The sequence below is a fragment of the Cinclus cinclus genome, chromosome Z, assembly GCF_963662255.1.
Source record: "Cinclus cinclus chromosome Z, bCinCin1.1, whole genome shotgun sequence".
Taxonomy (NCBI): domain Eukaryota; kingdom Metazoa; phylum Chordata; class Aves; order Passeriformes; family Cinclidae; genus Cinclus; species Cinclus cinclus.
The window spans coordinates 41,731,180-41,754,399 of record NC_085084.1 but is presented as its reverse complement, the minus strand read 5'-3'; the positions used below and the strand labels follow the sequence as shown (position 1 = coordinate 41,754,399).

The 23,220-nt window shown below is 38.6% G+C and overlaps 1 protein-coding gene across 1 annotated transcript; it reads right to left on the bottom strand.

The window, feature by feature from the left end:
- Positions 1–8,387: 8,387 nt before the first annotated feature.
- ISOC1 (isochorismatase domain containing 1) lies at positions 8,388–23,003 on the bottom strand. Its single transcript, XM_062513562.1, has 5 exons — positions 22,725–23,003; positions 13,116–13,235; positions 12,751–12,954; positions 12,198–12,314; positions 8,388–8,534 (listed from the first exon to the last, which is right to left on the bottom strand). Exons 1-5 carry the CDS (start codon positions 23,001–23,003, stop codon positions 8,388–8,390), a joined length of 867 nt encoding a protein of 288 aa, XP_062369546.1.
- Between the last annotated feature and the right edge of the window lie 217 nt (positions 23,004–23,220).

Genomic DNA, 23,220 nt, shown 5'->3' with positions numbered 1-23,220 from the left:
TTTTCAATACACTTAAGTCTAGCCAAACTGAACCTTTTACTATATTTCTGAATATAGGAAGCAAATAATGCCTGCCTAGCAACTTTCTGGGCTCCCTTTTCACAGATCCTTGAATACTATTGTATTTTTTTTTTTTTAAGGATGCAGTGTGGTAATGCATATGTGACCTTTCTGTCTTACAGAGCAGCAATAGATAACACTGTACAGTAGAGTCTACTCCATCAAGTTTTAAAAGGACTAGAAGAATAATTGAGTCTTTGCAAGGTTGCATGTAACAATAAAAATAACACAACTAGCATTTTCAGAAAAAAATGCTTTGGTTATTAATAACAATTGCTAAATAATAATAATAGTTATTATTCTGGTGTTGAGAAGGTAATTGCTTCTGTCTATTCCACATTATTCAGGAAAGTAAAGATTATTTACTTTCCCTAGAAAAAACTAACAACTCACTAAAGACTGTGGAAAGAGTGAAAGATCTTGAGATTTGCGATGAACAGTAACAAAGAGAATTTTACCTTGTTTAAAGGAACACATGGTGAAATGATTGCAGTTTATGAAATGGCTAATCTCTTTGCAATCAAGGGGATTAGTAATGAGTTAATCAAACCAATAACCCAAATAAACTGGTATCATAATCTGGATTCCAGAATGAAATCATCAGAGAAACTAAGTATCAGGTCAGTGATGTCCAGCAATTTCAATGTAAGATGACTGGCCAGTGGCAAGACATCTCATATGCCTATTGGACACAGAACAAAAAGATGACATGAAAGGAAGTTATGTCATTAATAATACAAATATATACTTTTGTAAGGGGAAAGATTTTCATAAACATTTACTTGTGTGCATATGCAGGTAATAGACTTAAAATACTGATGACCTAGAAGGATCAGTCCAAAACTGAATAGTTTGAAATATCCCACATTTTTAAAACAACTGAATTTTTTTAAAGAATCTAAATAAAGTGACTTCCTTTATCTGCAAAGTGAAGGTTTTCAGTACATTCTAGTACATATTCAAACCCAAGTTACATTTGAAAATACTATTCTAATTGTTTACAAACTCATTTTTTCTATTGGAATTTAGAAACAGGTTGTGGTGTGAGACTAACAATAGAATACTGTCCCCTACTTTACCTGAATGCCTGCAAAAACTCTGCTGGGAAAAATTAGTCTCTCTGTATATACATGTTTTGTTTCCACTTTTTATGCGCTCTGAAATTTTTCTTTGTTGGCTTTTATTACAGTAAGGAATGATCTCTTATTGTTCCCTACAGATGAAAGGAAAAGAGAAGACATATTCATTGAAAGTATTTATGGGAGCAGAGGGTTGTATCAGGCATCAACAATATTACAGTGGGGCTTCACTGAGAACCTTATTTTGGGTAAATGTCACTATAAAGTCACATTTACTTCCAATTTTTTCCTCGTTTTATATCTTTCTGTAGACAAACTAGGTGTGTAAGTACTGCAATTCCACCACTAAAGCCTGTAAGACACCACTGGCACTTGGATTTGAATTCTATTACTCTTCTCTGTTCGATGCATACATGCATCCTGGATTTCAGTAAGATTTAAAATGTGAAACAAATAAGTCCATGATAGCAGAAACTATTACCATTCCTATGCCAATGTTAAGGTTTGGGTACAGCGATTTCCTTTTCCGTATATCACAGAAGTTTTGAAGGATCATCTTAAATTAGCATAATACAAAGAGTCTGGTGCTGTGCTCAAATTCCACTTTGCCACCCGATCCTTTTTGGGAATTAATGTTTTCTTCAAATCGATAATGTCAGGAGGTAAGCAATGGTTTGAGCAGTCATCTCCTTTGTATTAGCTTAGGAGAACAGACGACAAGAACTCCCAGAACTACAAGAGGCAGGAATTCAGCCCTTAACAATCTTTTTCTGAAGGCATGTAATTTAGAAGGCCTGATTGCTGTCTCTGCTTAGTGATAAGAATAATAGGCATGTCAAAAGCTATTACAAAAGCTGTTCAGATGTCACATCTTGGTTCACTTTATGTGACATCTGTCACAGACACACTTGTGCACCAGCAGCTGGACTAGAGCTGCCTCAGAGTTCCCTGGTGCAGCTGTACAGCACTGGTGCAGGATTACGAAGGGATTGGTGATCTATCTGAATCTAACTCAAATCAAGCTGGTGTCTGCAACTCCTATTGGTATGTCAGTGTAAAGGCATAATGAAGGCACATGTTGAGATAATTTGAAGCTTCTATTCAATACTAGTGATGTTAAAAACATGATCTAAACTCTATTTGGAGGACAAGTTAAAAATTATGCAGAAATTATTTCCCAAGAAATGAAAACTACTGATAATGAGCTGTGTAAATATAGATTATCCACATTAGCTAACCTATCTAGCAGAAAACTAGTCACATTCAAACAATTTTGACCACCTTCACATTATTGTCCTTCATTGCTATACTGCATATCCCTGCAAGGTGTGATATTTTGTTACACATCCTAATCTTCTACCACAATGCAATACAAGAAATATTTTCAGTTATTATTCTTTGCAAGCTCAGAACAGGTTTTTCATAGAGGAAATTACTACAGCATAGCACTTCAGCATTTATTTTTCCCCTTGAATATGCATGGCTTTTATGTAATTAATAACATGGAATGCAGATATTGCTGCTCTTCTTTCCATATGTGGAATACAAAATACAGCTGTTTTTTAACATGGAAACATGTTTTTATAAGGAGATCACATTAGCTAGTCCCCTCAGAAAATGCACTATGTAAACCTGCTATATACCACCCACTTGTTTTAAACTAATGATAATATGAACATAATTATTAATAAAATGTAGTAAAATATGCCATCTGGAATGAACTTTGACACTTTGTAGTTGAATTCATGTTTCATATATACATAATTAGAGGGAAGCGTTTAATATAATACAGTGTCATCCACAAATCATGACTTTTCAGGAAAATTTTCTAACCCCATCTCATTTTAGACTGGACACTGATAGATCTTCAGTATTTGGGGGACTTTGAACAGTCATTTGCTGCTGGGCTCAACTCCTGCAGATTGAGTATCCTCCTGAGTACTCATTAAAATAAAGTAACGGTCTAAAACAATAAAATTGATGTTCTTTAGCTTTTCAGTTTCAGTCTTCTGCTTGATCTTCAGGTAATTATGCAATGTTTATCACTGAGGAGGGAAGAGTGGTTCCATAGTAGACTTTAGCTTCTCCTCCCTTTAATGTGACCCCAGGAGAGAGATGAAAGCATTCAACTACTTCTGCTTCCTAGGAGGAAACTTGCTATTTTGCTCTCACAGCTTCCTGCAGTGTCTCCCTGGAGTGTCTTATACTATGCATTGCAAAGGTCTGTCTCCTGAAGCTGGCAAAGCCTGCTCTGAGCCTTTGGATGGTCCTGGCATTTACAGTCTTGTCAGCTCCAGTCACTGTCACCCAATGGATCAGGTAGCTAGCACCAACAGAGCTGACTGTTGCTAGCAGACAGCACAGTAATCAATACATTCCTTAGATAAAAGAATTTGTACTAGTATAACTTGCAGCAGGGTTAACTCAACATGACAAACCCCCAGGATTTTCAGTGCCCGAGTAGAAATATAAGAAAACTGAACAGTGCCACCATGCAAATACCACAAACAGAGGATAGTTAATGGCTGAAATTACTCTAGGTTTGTGGGTTTTAAGCTATCCAGAGACCTAAAGTGGAAACACTGATGCCAGAAGTTGGCCAAACACTTTGCTGAACAGTTAGCTTATTCCCATTAGCAAAGATTCCTACTTCATGAAGTCTTCCCTGTCTGCAATGGCTCAATTCAAGTCCCTTTGTATTTACTAACATATCCAATGAAATCCTTAAATTCTGAATCAAAATCTGAAGGTCAGAATGCCATAGCACGGATAAAACCTGCCTTGGGAATATCAGTGCTAAGTAGGTGATGATCTTCAGTCTTTCTCCAACACCACCTCCTTCTTTTTACTTGATAGTAGCAGTTTTGCCCCTCCAGATGGGAATTTTTGTGTTACTTAGAGCCAGAATAAACTTAGCAGAGTCTGCTTTTTGGACAGTTAAAATGAAAACAAGGTAAAATCAGTACAGGAAGAAAAGGCACAGCAAGATAGAGGCAATGACTGCTGTGACCTACTCAGTTTCTGAAAATTAAGGTATGTAACTCTCTACTAACAATGTTCCAGCTTCCTACCATCCCCATGCAAAAAAAAAAAAAAAAAAAAAAAAAAAAAACAAAAAAAACCAAAAACCTAGTAATAATTATAAAACATTTTCTTTCCAATTTTGCCTTTGCACTTCACCATCTATTCTCTATTAACTGCTCTCTTCATTTGTTTGCTCAATCTTCTCTCTTGAGCAGATAAAAGGGTTTCATTAAAGTAAAGCCTAATGCTGTCAGTGGCAGGAGAGCTGCCAACCCTGGCGGTTTTTGTAAGTCTATTAAGCTGACCTAAGCATGCTAATACTTAATAAATTCCCTCCATTCACAGCAGTTACTTTGCAAATATCCTTTTATCTCATATGGAAAACTAAGTTATGCAATTCAAATGAGTAATAAAAGACCAGACCCCACACTTTGGGGTATATTTATGGATAAGCACAGCTGCATCTAAGAGGAGCGGGACTTACCATCAATTGCAGTCTCTGCTGTACTGGAAGTACTACTTGAGATTACAGAAAGGCCTAACAACTTGATGAAAGTATTCCAGTTACTAAGATGGAACTGGAACAAGAACTTTTTTCATGGATTTCCTGCAATAGTCCATTTCCTGAGAAAATTTTCTAAACCTATTTGAAGGTCGTCTCCTATACCTATTCAGTACATTTGATCTTTAATTTATCCAGCAAGCAAAAGAAAAAAAAAAAAAAAAGAAAAGAAAAAAAGAAAAATCCAAAAAAACCCAAACCTGGCACCATCTCTTACCAAAGGAAAAGCCTTTAACTCATTTGCCATTCCTCAGGGCTCCAGAGTAATTACTTTTTAATTGAAACAAAACTTCTAGTGCAACAAAGTATCCAGCCTTCATCTCTTACATAAGGCAAAAACAGACTGTAGCAGTAGAAAAGTACTGATCTGAATTTTTCTCTCTCTAAAGGTTAATGTAAGTCTTTAGATAAAGCAATAAATGTGGGGGCAGGGTGTGGGATTGAGAGAGGGTTTCCTATGCCTAATAGGAAGCATACTCAATGGCATGATTTACTTAAGTGAACATGTGCCCAAGAGTTACTGACTGGCAAGTGCAAAAATGACGGCAGAACAGTTCCACAACATAATTTCTTCAACCATAATACAAAAGACTGTCTCACAATAGCTGGTACTTTATTCATTCTCTGTTTTCAGGTTTTCCAAAGGTTACTGGAAACCCTACTTGCTTTAGTTCATACAAAATCATAATGCATGTGGAAAAATAATAAAAGGACCATGGCCCTGTGAATAGACACATTTTAAACTCAAAACCTAAACTGTCCTAATAAGAAAAAAATGCTCACCTTTGTAAGGACTTGGAAGATTAAAACTAATCACACATATATCTTACTATACTTGGTGCAGCATTTATACATCAGCTACTGCAGTGAAGTAAACAATGTATTAACAACCTGGCACAGAATCAGAACTCCTACAAGGGAAAATAAACCACCATTCTCCATCAAGAAATGTCTTTCTGATTCCCCAAGGAAAATGATGCTGAAGCCACCTAGAGCAGGTAACAATTGTATTGCTTAGCCACAGATGTGTCTTCACTTATTTCTGTCTTCACTTTTATTTGCAGACCTATTGAAGTTTTCAAATAAAGAAAAGTTTGACAGAGACCTTCTTCACAATCACCCTGTACTCACCCTGAGTACACCCTTAAGCAATCATCCTCCATGTTATTTCATTAATTTATTTCCTATCCTTGCAGGGCAAAACAGTACTTACTTTAGCCATAGCCCACAGACCTCTTCTCAAACGACTCATTTCTGCCGTTCTACTGCACTGGAACACCCACTTGTCAGAGAACAGAAAATATATATGAGTGACAGCGATGAAGAAGCAAAGGAAATTATGTACTGTGAATAAACTTACTTTACATAAGAGAAATATGGCAACTTTATTTCTCTTCTTTTCAAATACACACTCTTACAGTCTCATCTGAATGACCCATGTGATGCTGAAAAATGCATCCATCTTACTAAAGAGGAATGTATTTCACCCCTAAATTCACATCTAAAAGCTCAGTTGTATACGATAATACTGGGTATTTCTGAATTCTTACAATTTAGACTTAAGGGAAAAAAGCCCACAGATTAAGGATCTTGACAAAAATCTAGTGCGCCACAGAAGGCAATGCAAATTAAAGGGAAAAAAAAAGTAGAATTATCACAGAGAATATCAGTGTATTTTATAGCTTCTTATTTATTACCATCTTGCTACCCAGTAATATCCTTTGAGGCAAAAAAGGAATGTAAAGGAAGATGTGACATCTGTCCTTCAAATTCCTTTTGATGAAAATGGTAAACTTTTAGTAACCAATACCATTACCTTCTAAAAATCCATGCGTTTGTTTTTTTGAGGGAATTGATACTGTTGCAAAAGTAAATGTGAAAAAATGCTACAGCTTTTCCTTGAATTACTGCATCTTGGTATCATCAATACATAAAGGTAAGAAGGCAATAAACCCATTATTTCAGAAGAAATTTATAGTATTTTTGTGCTCAGCTGTTGATTTATACAAGTGAACTTTGTAGTGCTAAGAAACACAATTAATATACCAGAAAAGAAGGTTTAAAAGTAGGTCAGTGATATGGACAAGACTTCTTAACACAACTCACATCCCAACCTACAGCTTGAACCATAATATTCATTCCTCATATTCTGGAGTGTAACACTGAAACTAGATGCAGCAGATAAGAATCATTCAACATTATCCACCCTTGATCTTTACACAAAATTCCCATGACATCCACAGAACTTCCACAGCTGTACAAACTAGAATAAGGTCCATGGCAAACACAGCTTTCAGGATCTGCTCTACAATAAATAAAACAAGCGAAAGAGAAACAGTAGATGTTAACTCTTTATTTGTTTTGAACATATAAAGGTTATATGAAACAATTGAAACTATTTTTATTTATGAAACAATTCTTTTAGAGCCATCTTGTGGGGAAAAGAAGCAATTTAAAACAATACATGTACTTTTACAGCTTTTCTACCAAAAAGATCAGTATTCAGTATGACATCTAGTACTCTTTTAAAAAAATAAATGTCTTAGGCACACTGTAAACTTCATACAACATTGTTTAATCCCCTAGAACATGAAGGAAGTGCCTTTATGAACAATCACATGTTAAAAGATTAGTTCTAGATAGAAAAAATATATATCGTTATTTTAAAGATGCTATTTTTCTGAAGAATGTTTTCAGACCAGATTCTATTCAAACTCCACCCAACTATAGCCCCCCCCCAAAAAAGCACAAAAACCCCAGAGAAGCTGAGCCTTCTTTCAGAGCCCTCTTGAGTAAATTGGATAGAATTATTCAATCTAACTAAACTGGGGGCAAAACAAAGCAAAATAAATCTAAACATATTAGTAGATTTAGCACTCAAACCTGAAAAGTTTTCATTATTAAACATACTTAGCATTTCTAATTTAAAGCTTTGGTAATATCTGCAAGTTCTGAAGGAGTTTACACCAGTTGTTTAGGAAGAACTCATTACAGAACAGTCTTCTGTTTGTATTCACTTAAGTAGAGTCTTGGGGAGTCAATTTCAGCATAATCAAAAGTCATGATTCAGCTACCTAGGGCAATCAAACATCAGCTCTGCTTGATTTATGCATCTTGTCTATGAAGCAAAGTGCTTAAATTTTATCCTAGAGAACAGAAGCCCACATATAGGTCATATATCTTACTCAGTTTTAATTTATGCCCTATTAAGATACTTCATTTATATAGAACATTAAATCATATCACATCATATTTATCCAATAAGTAGTTATCTTCTATTAATACAGAAGTAAAACAGGACATCACAGAATGCTTGCAAAGCACACAATCAAGAGGTGTCACAGAAAGATGCACTTTTTTGAGCTGCTACAATCAGTGTATAGTATGGACTAGCAGGAACCTTTGTTAATTTATTCTTTTTAATAAAGAAATTTGACAACAAAAGGGTCCTATGGTACCAGAAACCTCTGACAGCTGTATCTAAACAAAACACACTGGCACCCAGACATATAACCAGACAATTTTGCTAAGGCAAGCACAAGTATGTCAACTTTTTTTTTACACTCCTACCAAACTTTGAGAGAGAGAAGATGTATATGTGCGCTTTTAGCTTTCCTTCCTCTGTAAAGAGGACAGTGAGATCTGCTTCCTCTATCCCTGCTTTAAACTTTGGAAAGGAGCCCTGACTCAGGGGCACTTGCCTTAATGAGATTTTGAATTTCTTTGAATTTTGGATGTTCTTTATCAGCTACCAGCTGCAGCAATATCGCTTCACTAGTAGTAACTATAATTCCAGTACGCGCAAGACGCTGAAAAATAAAAGAGCAGAGAAGAAATAATGTAAGATATTTGAAAATGTGAATGAGTGAATTTTGAAAGAAAAGTCAGAAAGCATTTTTAAAAACATCTATTAACAAAATACTGTGAATTCCATTCCAGCATGTCTTAGTGGTATAATTTATAAAGCTAGTATGAAAACTGACTGGGTTTAGACTTTCCTATGGCAAAATGATGCCCTGGATTACAACAAATAAGGCTTTCTACTTGAACTAGATTCTTTCCCCAAGTCAGATTTAATAGGCAGCAGCCCTACACATTTAATAACAACCCTTTCCCTTTGCATAAGCTAGAGAACAGCTTTCTTCACTCTCATGCAGATGAAAGGCCTGGGGAAAAATAAAATAGCAAGGTCCAACCCAACAGCATTAAGCATGAAATTATACCAATTTCTCTTTCAGTCCTTGTTATGTACCACTACTTCAGCTTTTGGGCAGTGTGCACAGAGTGCACTAGCAGCAAAAATCCGTGGAGAAAGAAGGAAAATCTCTTCTACAGACATTATAAATCATATTGGCACAGCAGCAGCTCTTTTTAAATGATGTTTCATTACAGACAGTAACTCCAGAGTCAGTTCTCACAGGCTACAGGATAAAATGTATAGTTGCAGAGAAAGCAAAACCAAAAGAGGTCTGCTAGATCTTGTAAGTTTGCAACTCAGCAGGGCTTGGGCTTCACGTAGCCAAAGGTACAGGACTGACTGTAAAGTTTAAAACAGTGTATTTTTGAAACGCTCTACTTTTAAAATGGTGGCTGCTGCTTATATAACAAAGTTACCTTCAGTGGAGGTTGACCAACCCATGCCCCCCCATCATCTTCCCAGCCATCATACAGATGCTTTGGTAGTAAAAATGTTCAAAGAGTCAGCTTTCCCTCCATCATCCTCTACTCAGCTGCATGTTCCACCAAATCTAATGGGACCCTGAATGAGCTAAGGGAGGGCAAGTGGCAGAGAATACAGATATGTTCATACAGGTTTCAATTGTAATCCTTAAAGTAAAGAGAAGCTCCAAACTTTCTAGCTGTTCAATTACAAAACATCTGATGGGTGAAAGTTAGTAACTTTAAGGGACCAACCAGCAAAGTATATGTAACTACAGTCTACATAACAACAAACTAACAAGGTTGGATTTACTGAAGTCAATGCTTCCTGCTTGGCATTATAGCAATAAGCCTCGCATATATTCTTAAAATGAAACAAATCAACTATCATCCTCAGCTCTCCTACTCTGTACAGCCATATTTTTTAAACCTCAGATGCATACAGAAAAGAAAAATGGGAAAATTTATACAAAATATTATGGCAATGGTTTCAACATGAGCCCCTCCAAGAGTACAAAGGTCTTGGTTTTAACAAGAATGGATGAGAAAAAAAATCTAGACCTTTAAAAAAACATAGCCATCTGTGAAACATTGATTGAAAGGAGAGAACACCTTCTCTTTAAAAGCAAAAGACACCAAAATATGTCCGAAGAGGCTAGCATTGCCTTATACCTTTTCTAGGACAAGATATAATTTTTATAGATTTCGGATTAGCAGAATTTAAGAGATGCGTTTGCTAAGTATACTGGATGATTTCCAAAGAAATCACAAGTTTTCTTAGAATGCTGTCTTTGAGAAGATGGAAAGTATTGACAGTGTGTTGCACCCACAGTGCTGAAACAAGTAGAAAAGAAAGAACAAATGAAATCTAGCAGAGGCAGACTAAACTGTCTTAACCTGAGACCAAGTACTGACATAAGACATCTTCATCAGACATGGCAGAGATTCAGAATAGTCATAACCTTGAACTGTTGGGCTGAGTTATTTCAACAATGAAAATTTCGACATTTTTTTTTGGTTTCTTAGGAATTTTTTTAACTGCAAGTTGTTGCTTGCTGTCATTTTTAAACATACAACAGAAGTGGAGACAACCTGTTATCCAAGCAGACATGAAGCTTTTGTTATCAATTAAGTCAAATTGCACTTCCTAGTACACCTGCTCAGATATCTGCATATTCATCACCAGCACAATCAAAACAGGTACTATGTGATAGGAAATGTGGAGAACTGAAGGGGCAGGTGGGACCAGATAGGAATTATTTGGGATTGCTGAGGAAGCTAGTTGCTATCACTGCAAGGTCACTAGGAACTGTGAGAGTTCTATGGTGAAACTAAAGCAGGTATGCTTGGTACGTTGCCCACTTCCCTAAGAAATTTAACACCACAGTCAGTCAGGATTAAGGACACAACCAATATAAGTCCATTTCTCCTGGTCTCCTCCTCCAAAGCATGCCCATGTCTTGCTTGCTTTAGCCCAGTAGCATTTAAGTAAGGCTCTGTAACACAGGAGGAGGACAATGCTGGTATGTGCTGCCATGTGCAGCAGAGAAGGTGTTATTGCTGGCTCAACACCACAAGTGTTGGTTTAACCACACTGGAATGACTGATGACATAAGGGACAACAGCAGTTTTCTTTTGCTTACAGAGAAAGAGTTGCAAAGGTACCAAAAAGTTTCCTAAAACTTAAAATTTTACAGCTTTTGTAAGGAATCATGCTTTGAGGATCAGTACCTTTTCAACTAGAAAGTAAAGGAAAGCTAGCTAGTAGCTGTTTTTTCATTACACTGGCCCAACATCTATGCTTACAGACACAGTGTAAGTGATAAATGTACAGAAACGTGCATAATAAGGCAAACAGATTTCAGGTTTTCTATACTTGTTTTGTCTCTTACTACTGCTGCACCACATTGATTTGGGAAGTCCATGACTTCAGTTACTCCTCTATTCTATGTGTGTCCCTATGCTCCATGTGACAGCTGACATTAGGTTTCCACTTAATCAAAGTCATGGGTTTCATCAATCACTATATGCTGGGGATTTCTCTTTAGCCTTTAAGAAATTAAGTCTTCTCAAAATCTGTGAAAAAAGTGTAACATGCTGTGGTTATTAATTATTATTACTTTCGACTTCAAATAATTGTTAGGGCCTGAGGCAAAAATTGTAATACTTAATATGTATATATCAGATTTTGACTTTCAACAGTGATGCCTGTAGGCAAGTTAGGAGTACACCATCAAAAAATCATTTGCATGAATTTGCTACCACACAGTTGTATGTGCTTTTAAATCCTTGTTACATTTATCTCCACTTTCTCAACATTTAGTTTGACTAAGCTCCTAAAAGCAGGGGGGAGGGGAATCTTTGCTATAATCTCTGTCTTGCGATTAAGCTTTAATTTGCACTGATGAGGAAACACAGAAGGAGGGACAGAAGTACAAAGAGGTTTGAACAAGATCATATACTGTATTTTGTTGCACTTCAAGAATTTCAACACCTGAATAAATACTCTTGGTAACAACAAAGCCAAAAGCTTTATAGCACTTTTACTCTGCTGTAGAAATAACACTGCATAAAGGCATATGCTAAAATGCTAATGTTTATACAGAGTAATCTATATTGTATGAAACAATCACTTTTAAATTCCAAACATCCCAAACTGGGTTATGCATATTAAATCATAATTTAAGGAGGAAAAAAAAGGCAGTACTTCTTTTCAAATTTCTATGCTATTTTAAGAATCAGAGCACTCAACTTTTCTCAAATCTACATTTATCCACAGCTTTATCCACAGAAATTCCTTGTTGGAAACTTACCTCGAGAGCAAACATTCTGTCCATCATACTTCTTGACGAGGTGGCATCAGCTACAATATGAACTTCCAGACCTCTGCCAATTAATTCCAATGCCGTTTGTTGGATACAGACATGAGTCTACAGGGGAGAAATCAAAGGCAAAAAAGCCACCAATAAACCATTATTACAAAATAAAAGTAATACAATCACAAATTAGAGTTCATAATTAATTAGGTTCAAATACTTCTTTTCCTACCCCTGGCAGTGCTAGGGAACTCAATATGCACTTTAAATGCCAGTTAAGATTGAGACAACTGGCTGTAGTATACAAGTATCTCATCTCAAATTTTATTGAGATAATATTAAAGATAACACAAAAAATATTCTCTAGAGGATATCCATATATTATATTACTAAGTAATATAAGTAATATAAAGTAATATAAGTAATATGAATTATTACTAGTAAGTAATATAAATTGAGCTTTTTTTTAATTACAGAAAGTGATGCTCCCTTTGATGGCAAACAGATATTGGCCATAAACCAGTATCAGAATGGCTGGCAAGGCACCTACTTCTACTCCAAAGAGGACAATACTCCGGACGCCAGGAATCTCTGCTAATGCTGCTTCAACTTCTGGCAACACCATTGAAAATTTTGTCTTGGGAAGCACAAGTTTAGCTCCTGTTAAATCAATTTCTTGCACAGTGCTGCCAAGACCTTTGGGATACTGTTCAGTGACAATAACTGGAATTCCCAAGAGCCGTGCACCTTGGAGCTGTAAGTGTACAGAGAGGAGAACATTAAAAAAAAATAACTACAATAACAAAAACATTGCTATTACCTAATACTAAGTAATTGTTAGACTGTATGTACAATAATAGTTTACAATGAGTGATCAAAACTCACTACAAGGAAAACAAAAACCACCAGACATACCAGTCGTTGGCCCACGCTGATTATATCACCAAAGTATTTGATAGCAGGCCGGAATCGTTCTTGCATGTCACAACAGAAAAAAACAGTACTTGAGGGTGTCAGATTGCCCAAAGTAGTAATCTGAAAAAAGAAATAAAGGTAATGTCTTCCATGGCAGTGGAAATCCTTTCACAAATGCAGCAGAATGAGGAAGAGTCTGCAATACCTTTGCTAGATTATGGATTTATGGTTTTTTGAGTCAAAATAGGAGAAAAGTTTTGCAAGTCTGATTTGGTATGTTTCTAAATTCAAATTAATAGCTGATACTGAACAGTATGGTATAGTCATCAATATGTAATCAAGATTTCATTAGGTGGGAAGCACAAGTCAATATAATTGGACTTGGAAGCATAAGTCAACATAAACGTACATGGAAATTTCTGAACTCTGAATGGGGCAGAGGAACATACTGCCTGAATTATAGCAAAAAAAAAAAAAGTACCAAAAGCAAAATTACATTCTTCAAATTAATTTTTAAATCTACTAATCTTGGAACTGATATAAACTCAGGATAAATTAAAGTTTAAAAACATTCAAACTTCCACTTGCTTTAAAATATTGTATGTACACATTTTCAATACCTCCATTGTATAGTCAATTTGATTTGTCTATGACATCTTTTAGCACAAGTCTGATGAAAGTCCAAAGGCTAGAATGAAAGTAGCAATTTATTTTTCTATAAATATTAGAAACCAAACTGATTACATTTTAATGACAAAAGTAATCTCCTAGAGTTTCCCTCATACAAGCTACCAAGTGGGGTAAAAGGGAGCGGATAAAAAAATGAATCAAATACCTATTTTTTTTTAAACTTAGAAAGAGTGCTTTGTGTTTTTATAAATTACTTGCAGTACCTGTAGAATCAAAGTATAGGGCTTCAGATGGAAGCTACAGGTAAAGAAAAGAGCTACATACTATCATTTAGTTGTAAGACAACTCTAGAGAAATTACATCCATTCTGGAGCTTTTCAGCAGACAGATAAATCAAATCGAATAAAGAGCTTCTGGGAAGTACCCATTAATTATATACACTTCATTTTCTGCAATCTGAGGTTGTAATGTTTTAAGCTGAAACAAAATTACAAAATCTGTAAAAATGTATTTCGGAAGAGTGCAGATGTATTGGGTTTATGTGACAAGGTTTTGGTAGCGGGGAGAAGCTGTAGAGGTGGCTTTTGTGAGATGCCAGAAACAGCCTGATGTCAAGAGAGCAACAATACTAGCTGAATCCAAGAAAGATCTGCTACATCAGTGATGCTGGTGACAATTCTGTGCTAACATATTTAAGAAAGGGTAAAATAACCCACTGTCCAACAGCAGCTGTGAGAGGCGGGCGAGAATATGTGGGAGAAACAGCCTTCCAGACACCAAGGTCAGTGCAGGAGGAGGGGCAGGAGGTGCCCCAGGTACTGGAGCAGAGATTCCCCTGCAGCTCCTAGTGTAGACTATGGTGAGGCAGCCATGCCTCTGCAGCCACGGGGTTCCACAGTGGAACAGAAATCCACCTGCAGCCCATGGAGAACCCCACAGCAGAGCCTTGAAGAAGGCCTGCAATATGCCTTAAAGAAGGCTGTGATGCCAAAAGGCCACACTTACGCAGGCTCCTAAAAGGATATCCAACTAGAAAGCAGCCCATGCTGGAGCATGTTTGGGAAAGACTGCAGCCTGTGGGAAGGATGCACATTTGGGAGACATACTATCTCACAGGAGGGACCCCACTCTGGAGCAGGGGAAGAGTATGACAAGAACGAGTGGCAGAGCTAGGTTTTATGAACTGACCACAAAGCCCATTCCCCACCCCTCTGTGCTACTTGAAGGGAGGAGGCAGAGAAGTTGGAAGTAGCACTAAACCTGGGAAGAAAAGAGGGATGGGGAAGAGGCATTTTTACATTTGCTCGTATTTCTGGTTATTCTACTTGGTTATTGATCAGCACTATATTAAACCAATTTCCCCAAGGCTGTTTTGTCTGTGATGGCAACTGATCCCTCTCTGTCCTCACCTTGATGCACGAGCTTCTTTGTCATATCTTCTACCTTCTGTCCTATTAAGAACATGTGATGGAGCAGCTTGGTGGGCACCTGGTGGCCAACCAAGGTCAGCTCACCACAAACGAATTGGAATTGATAAATACCAGTGCCAAAACTTTTACTGATTCACCATATGTCTCCAGAGTAAAATGCTGTTGATCTCAATGCCCAAGACCACACTTGATAATGGCTATGCTTAAACATATGCCTATTCAAACTATTGGGAAAATTACTCATATGCTAACAGTTGTAAATCCTAAATTTCCTCAATTCTCAGATTCATTACACCACTACTGCCAAAGCAGCAGCCCTTCATAAAAGTGGTTCTTCCAGTCCTTGTGAGCCAAACAGCAACGCTATTAATACAAGCGGTTACAGAGGCAAATGCAGAAACAACCATAGCACAGATGATGTAACACTGGGCTCACTGATACCACAGGAAGATAGAAGAGCATCACAGCAGGCATTAGGGAAATCTTTTTCACCAGGAAGATACAGCTGCTCAGGAAAAGGTTATCACAGTTGTGAGATCTCCACCCTTGGAGATTTCAGCATTCAGCAATACAGCAAATTATTTGATCAAGGGGTTAGGGAAGGCAGCCTCCAGATATTTTTCCCAAATAAAACTTCTGCAATTCTACACCAGGTAACGAATGATACATGGGACCAAGAATGACTCGACATAAAATTAAATAACCTTGCTCTTGAACACCATCCATCTACATGCTTCAACAATGCAAAAAGCAGTTGGCAGGCAGTATTAATGTACAATTCAACACCACAGGGAGCACCTACTGTGACCCATTCCAGCTCTGGCACTTACTACCACACTGAAGTCAATCATGACATTTAACTTTTACTACCAGCAACAAAAATAGAATAATTGGAATAAACAATATTTCTAAGTGTGGTTCCTACTCAGGAAATGCGTAATTTTGTCCTAGCATTTATATGACATGCAAAGACTAATACTGTCTCCTTTACATCTTTCCATCGCTTTAAAAGCTGCATCAGGGGCGGTTTACGTTGGACATTATACTTTCTTTACAGAAAGGGTGATTAGATATTAGAATGGGCTGCCCAGGGAGGTGGTGGAATCACGGTCACTGAAGGCATTGAAGCAAAGGCTGGAATAGCACTTGGTGCCATGATCTAATTGACATGGCAGTGCTCAGTCATAGGCTGGACTTGGTCACAGAGGTCTTTTACAGTCTAATAGATTCTGTAGTTTTTTTAAGATCTGTCTGAACAACCACAAACCATCATGGACTACAGAATGACCTATGTGAAGTTAATCTAATGCACCTTTCTCTGCCAGTAGAGCAGATGGCACTACCATCCCTAGCAGAGAACCGTATTTGAATACAGTAGGAAAGACTTCAAGAATTTGCATTGTCTGTCCCTATAGAAGGATCCAACAAACACAAATAGTCTTCACAGATCACCACATGGTCTGACCCCATCAGAAATAGAACTCCTATAAAACCTATCCCACCGCTCTGTTACCTTTCAGTGTTTTCTCATCCACAGCTCCTTTGATGACATTTAAGAGTGTTATTTCCAGTTAGGTCCATGGTGAATTTGAAACACAGGAGTGTTACCATCCTCCCTAACATAGATAACCATGTGTAAAACTAATTATCAGACCTCAAGACTCAGACCTTTAAGTCTCCCTTTAGGCCTTCTCCTCTCCCCCTCCTTATTCTAGAACATAGCCAATGCTTTAGTATTTCTTCCTACAACTCAAATTATTTTCACGGTACTCCCTGGGACAGTTTTCAAATTGCAGTCTGGAATGAGACACTCAATACTACTATCACAGCAGTGTTTCTCTGCCCATACTACCTCACTGCTCTAGCAGGGCCTCAAATATCAGCCAATTTACAGCACTTCCAGGCCCTGTTTATTTTGTACTTTCCAGTACAGTATTTGCTCTTTTCATAATTCATGGATACTTAGATTCTTGAGGTGCATTTTAAACTTACAAATCATCCCCTGAACTCTCCCTTATCATCTATTTGTGTAGCTGATTATTTCTACATTGCGACTTCTATTTTGAAGTGCATCTTATTGCACCGTGTTTCTCCAACTTGTCTTGAAATACCTGAAATCTGCTTTTTCAGATGCTTGCAGTTCCTTGCAGCCTGGGATCTTCTGCAAAGACAGTATTTGCCCCAAGTTCCGTCAAGGACAAGGATAATGGAATAATTAAAACCAGTGGATTTGGAAGCCATATTATAGAGCACAATTCAATTTTATTCTGATTTGACAGTGAAGTGCAGAAGAAAACTGACTGTCTTTTCAGCCAGGGAGAATCCTTGTTACAGACTTCTACTGAATCTCACACATTTATGTCAAAAATCACAGGGAGCGGGAGGAAAAGCACTATATCTGCTCTTCTTTACTGTCAAGTTGCTTACATATGATTTAATTATGTGTTCAGATTCATAGCAGCAGCTCTCTAAAATACAGTTGTGTCAACTGTATATTTGCTAAATAAAAGCTTTTACAAAATCTAACACAAATAATTAATATACTGATTTTCATATTTATTTCTGATTAATTTGCAGTCTGATTTGTGGCAAAACAAGAGGAAACTGAAAGAAATATATGCTAAGATCAAAGAGTCAACACCTGCTGGTGTTACCTGGAAGAGCAGATGTGGGAAGGACAGAGTGCAGAAGAAAGCAGTATGAAATTAAGTTTCATAAATAGTAGCTAACACAGCCCATAAATAAATGTATGTAAGTATTTGCTATGTCAAAAGGAAAGGTTTAGTTTAATAGTTTAGTGTACCATGTAAATCCTCCTACTCACTTGCTTTCAACACCATTCTCCACTTCTACAAGCAGATGGTGTCAGGGTCATGCGACACCTCCTCTTGACAGTGAAAATCACCCAGACCTCCTCAGTGCTACACCCCAAAGAGCTGGGGTGAGGGCAAAACTACACCTAAGCATCAAACCTGGGCTGGCACATCAACACCTGTTTGATTTCACTGCAGAAACAGGCAGGCTGGGCAAGGATTGTGAGCCACTGCAGACACACAGTACCTGCCTGAATCCACCCTGCATATAAAAACACCTACTCACAGTTAACATTAAACAACTGGAACTCAAAATAAGCCCATCAAAAAAAAAAAAATTCCCACCATCAAAACCCAAATGACCTGAAGCTCCCCTTAACAGGATATAAGCATTTATATCTGTTGCATTTCATTTCTCTCAGGATTTTCTGTCCTTCAGCTGAAGGTTACCCACAGCATAACCAGAATAGGTACATCAAATGGCTACGTAACCTGATGCAGTCCTTTTACACGGCTAAAGAAGTCGTCTCTAGGACCTTCTCCAGATCAGGATATAATGGTATGCTGTCACGAGTTACACAGAGCTTTAAATCCAATTCTAGAAAAGACCTAGGTGGGAAAGGTGATTTTTCATATCTACATCATCTCCACTGATTATTATTAATCAGACAAAATGTGATTTGCAATGAAGTACTATAATTACAGGTTCAGCTTTACAAAAATATTCACATATACTGGCTTTTAATCTGTACTTTCCCTGTTCCAAGTCCAGGAAATCATTATATATACAAAATGGAATTTCCTCACAGTATTTGTAATGAACAAGAAACAAGAAGCAAAGAAATAACCCCATCTGACATGGGTAGTGGCTTCATAAATCTCATGTCAAGTTTACCTACTAAAAGGGCAGACTGGGGATGTTGCAACCTTGGTATTTCAAGAATGGCATAGAAGAGACAACAACAAAAAGAAGCTACCACCTTTTCTTTGGTATTTCTTAAAGGAAACCTGTAAGATTCAGTTGTACTCTCCTGCCTAGCTTTCAAATGAAAAAGAAATTAATAAATTCAGTTTGATATATTTCAAGAGAAAAATAGGTTACAAGCGTTTCAATTTAGAAACATAAATATTTATCTTATGCTAAGCCAATGTGCAGCCTTTAACACATAATTCAGCATTTTAAAAGGACAGATTTAGTTAAAAAAACACATTATGTACATATAGCTAATGTAGTAGACAAGTCTTCAGCAAAATTTAAAATTACTAAAATGCTTGCTGAAGAGTAAAGATAAACAAAAAAGGAGCCTGGATCCGAGGGGAAAAAAATCCTCTTTCAGTATTTTCAACCCTTTTTTTCCCTTCTTTAAGGTTCCACATGCTGCTTTTCAAAGAACTTATTTATTTAGGAATCTGTACTAATCTATCAAAATTTATAATTTCACCCTAAAGCCCCCAAATAACACTCCAGCAATTTGTGTTTTGGCCTTTCCTGGTCTTCAGAAAATGGACTTGGATTCCTGAGTTACTGTTAGTTCTAGTTCCAGATTATCCGCAATATCAGATATGTGGAATAAGAACAAAAGTCTGTGTATTGATTATTATATTTTATTTACCTTATCATTCAGCAACAGTTGACTGTCATTCTGCAAGCAGATTTTTTCCAGGAAAAGATACACCTGAGACACCAACCTGTCTCAAAAAACCATCCTGAAATAGATGTGCTTCATGCAATGATGTCAGCAATAATTTCACCCTTTTAGCTTCATTATCTTAAGGTTTACCAGTTTGTAAATACAGAGCACAAGCCCACCTGAGAAGAAGCCACCTTGAAGTTATGACAGCAACTGTGGAATAGCCTCTCTTGGTTATATATTTAAAAGCTGCCTGAACTCCTCTATTACACAGCTGTAATGTGCTGCCTTTTCTTTGGATACCACCAAAGTCTTTTTCCCAATTTCTCTCCTCCAAAGGCAGCTACAACACTACAGGAAAACACAATTTTTGTAGCACTATTTAACTGTATTTAGAGGCGATTAAAGTGGCCCTGCATTCCCTCACCCAAACTATAAAAATTACAGTCTTCTGTTAAAAGATTTTTTTTAAATACTTAAAATTTATGAAAAGTAGATGCAGTCCCTCCAGCTGAGAGCAGCCTGAGGAAATCCCTCCTTCACTACATGTCTGTGGTTGAGAAGATTTGAGTTGAGGAGCAGCAGCCAGGCAGAACACCACAGTGTAGTGCATCCCACCCGCCAGCCCAATACTGCATGGCCATCAAAAACTTAAGTGACTGCTTTCTGTCAGGACTCCCACAACAAACAAATGTACCTATCTGAGGATGATACAAAGGCATAAAACAACCAGACAGCAAATATCCCTGTACAGACCAAGCATTGAACTGAGTTCATTGAATGGCTTTCCAAAGGCAGCATATGGCAATTTCTCCGTGAGATTGCTGCCCCCCTCAGCTGCAGGGACAAGAAATTGAAACAGCCCAGTTAAACATCATTTGACGCTGACATTTTGTGAGCCATTGTATCAGAAGGCATCCTTCTAAACAGGCCTGCACAGGAATCAAAATGGAAGGATAACATTCCAGAGATTAGGGGCACTAGCTGCCTTAAAGGTTAAAATGCTACCTCCAACTAAATGCATACATATACCTCATAAAACATACACATAAAAACACTGCAATTATTGTCTAGGGATACAGTTGCTAGCATCTCTGAATTTTAATTTCAAACCGGAAGTATCTTTCTAAATATGCAAGTCTAATCACATCAACGAGCAAATGCTGTCCCTCTTGAAATATATATATCCAAAACTGATTTAACTGTCACACACAGAGTTGAAAAATCAATGTTGTGTGTAACTGCAGATAAAACATCAGGGAGGGAGTGAGGAAGGGAGGAAAGGCAGAAGGGAGGGAAAAAGGGGCATATAATAGTGGCAATGCCTGAATGCATACAAAGAAAGTATAATAGTCCCATCACTAAGTCCTAAAACCCACAGCTGTGTCTGTATCATACCAAATGTTTCTCAAACAAGTGATCTCTGAGCACCTGTCTCTGGCTTAAGGCAAACTGACTGACATCATTGTGATGTCTCAGTTAAGACGTCTTCAGCTCTTTCACAGCTGCTGTAACATATCAAGGAATAACCCACAAACACTATCCATTTCATATCAACACCTGCAACTGGCACAGAACTGCAACAGTATTGGTGTAAGTCGGCAATGAAATAGGCAATAATGCATAAAATATTGGTTCATCCTGAATCCCTGAAGTCAAAGCTGTCTAGCGCATTTATACCTGGGGAGTGTTGTATCCTTCTGTCTCAATACTGACCTTTATTCCAAGACGTGTGCTTCAAATGCTGCTACAAATGCTTTGCTTGAGCTGCATTTACAGTTTCAGTGCAGAAGGCATCTGCAAGGGAGTCTTTACAAAGTAGTTATCTGCATACACAAATGAGAACCAAAATTCTGACCTGCGACACTGTTATATGCCCAGAATATACAAATTCTGTTTTAAAATCCTTGGTTTAATTAACACCCATACCAACTCTTTTTGCAAGTTGGAAAGCCTGTTAATTTCCAGTTTTACTGACTGGGTCCCCATAAATTCTGATTACAACACAGAAACAGGAAAGTTTTAAACTGAGTACGATGAGTGTATACAATGAGAATTGATAATAAGTTATTAAACTTATTTGCTCTTGTTAACCATTCTTTTCATACATGAGATTAAGAATAAAACAAAAGATGCCAAAGGCATCCTTGATATACAGTGTAAGCAAACAGGCCACCTTGAGAGTTTATGCATACAAGACACTATGAGTAAGCACAGTTTACAAACAAGATGAATTAGCCATGTCTGAAAACATTAAGAGAAGACAAGCAATGTTTCAGCTTTTATGGAGAACAATTTTTTCAACTTCTTAGAAATGTTGGCTAGGTAAACTAAAACTCCCTAATTATAAATTTGAAAAAAAAATATGAATGGAAACAGCAATTATGTGGGGTTTATTATTGCGGCTTGTTTTGGTTTGTTGGGGTTTAATACTTTGATATCAGAGAAAGGAAGAAGCAGCGTATTTTGAGTGGAATTATCACTGCACAGCTCTCACCAATCTCTAGTGGGCATAAAAGTATCTTCATAGGAAAGCATCTCTAACTGCATCTCTCTGGCAGTCTGGCTTCCTAGCTGGAGCCTACAGAACTACCAAGCTGTAAACCAGTATACAGAAAAGGGGTTTTTGAGGCAAAGAGGGATACAGAGGTCCCGACGAGCTATAAGCCAAGATACCGAGCTCTGGGGGAACCCACCTTATCGACACCCTTTGACTTTCCACCTCGCAGCATTACCTCCGGTTAAGGCCGGGTAGCACCAGCCGCCCGATTTAACGGAGAGCATCGATCACTTCAGCGACCTGACTTGTGCTCCCATTCACGACGCCAAGTAAGTTCTAGCTAGCTGAAGGCAAGGCCGGCTACCACACGCGAGTGGCGCAAAGCGCACCTGCCTCCCCGACTTAGGAAACCAAAAGTTTCCGCGGAGCGACGAGCGAGGGCTGTAGGGGCTGAGCCCACGGTCCCAGCTTACTCCAGGATCCCCGCGCTTCTCCCGGAAGGGGCCGGGGACCGTAGCGGCGGGACGGGCCGGGCCGGGCCGGGACGGGACGGGACGGGCTGCCCGCCCGCCCTCACACGCACCTGTGGCGCCGCCGGCTCTCACCTGGATCTGCAGCGGGACCAGGCGCACCTTGCAGCGCTCGTTGACCAGAAAGCCCTTCGGCAGGTCGATGTACTGGCTCCACTCCTCGGCGAAGAGCTGCACCACGAACTTGCGGTGCATGTCTATCTGGTCTCCGTACAGGCTGAGGAACTTCTGGATCAGCAGCTCGTAGCCGGCGCCGTGGGGCACGCTGGAGGGCCGCGCGAACACCGAGAAGCAGAAAAGGACGGGCACGGAGCCCCCGCCGCCCGGACCAGAGCCCGGCTCCGCCGCCGCCATCTTCAGGGACCGCCGCGCCGAGCCCCGCCAGCTCGCTGCGGTCCGCGCCGCCGCTCCTCCTCCCGCCGCCTCCTCCCCCCGGGCCGGCCGGGCGGTGCCGGCGGGCCCCAATCCCAGCTGCGGCAGCTCCTGCTCCTCCTCCCCGCCATGGGGCTCGGCCCTGCCCCGCAACGCCGCGGGGCTGAGAGTGCCGGCGGAGTGCCTCCGCCGGGCGGAC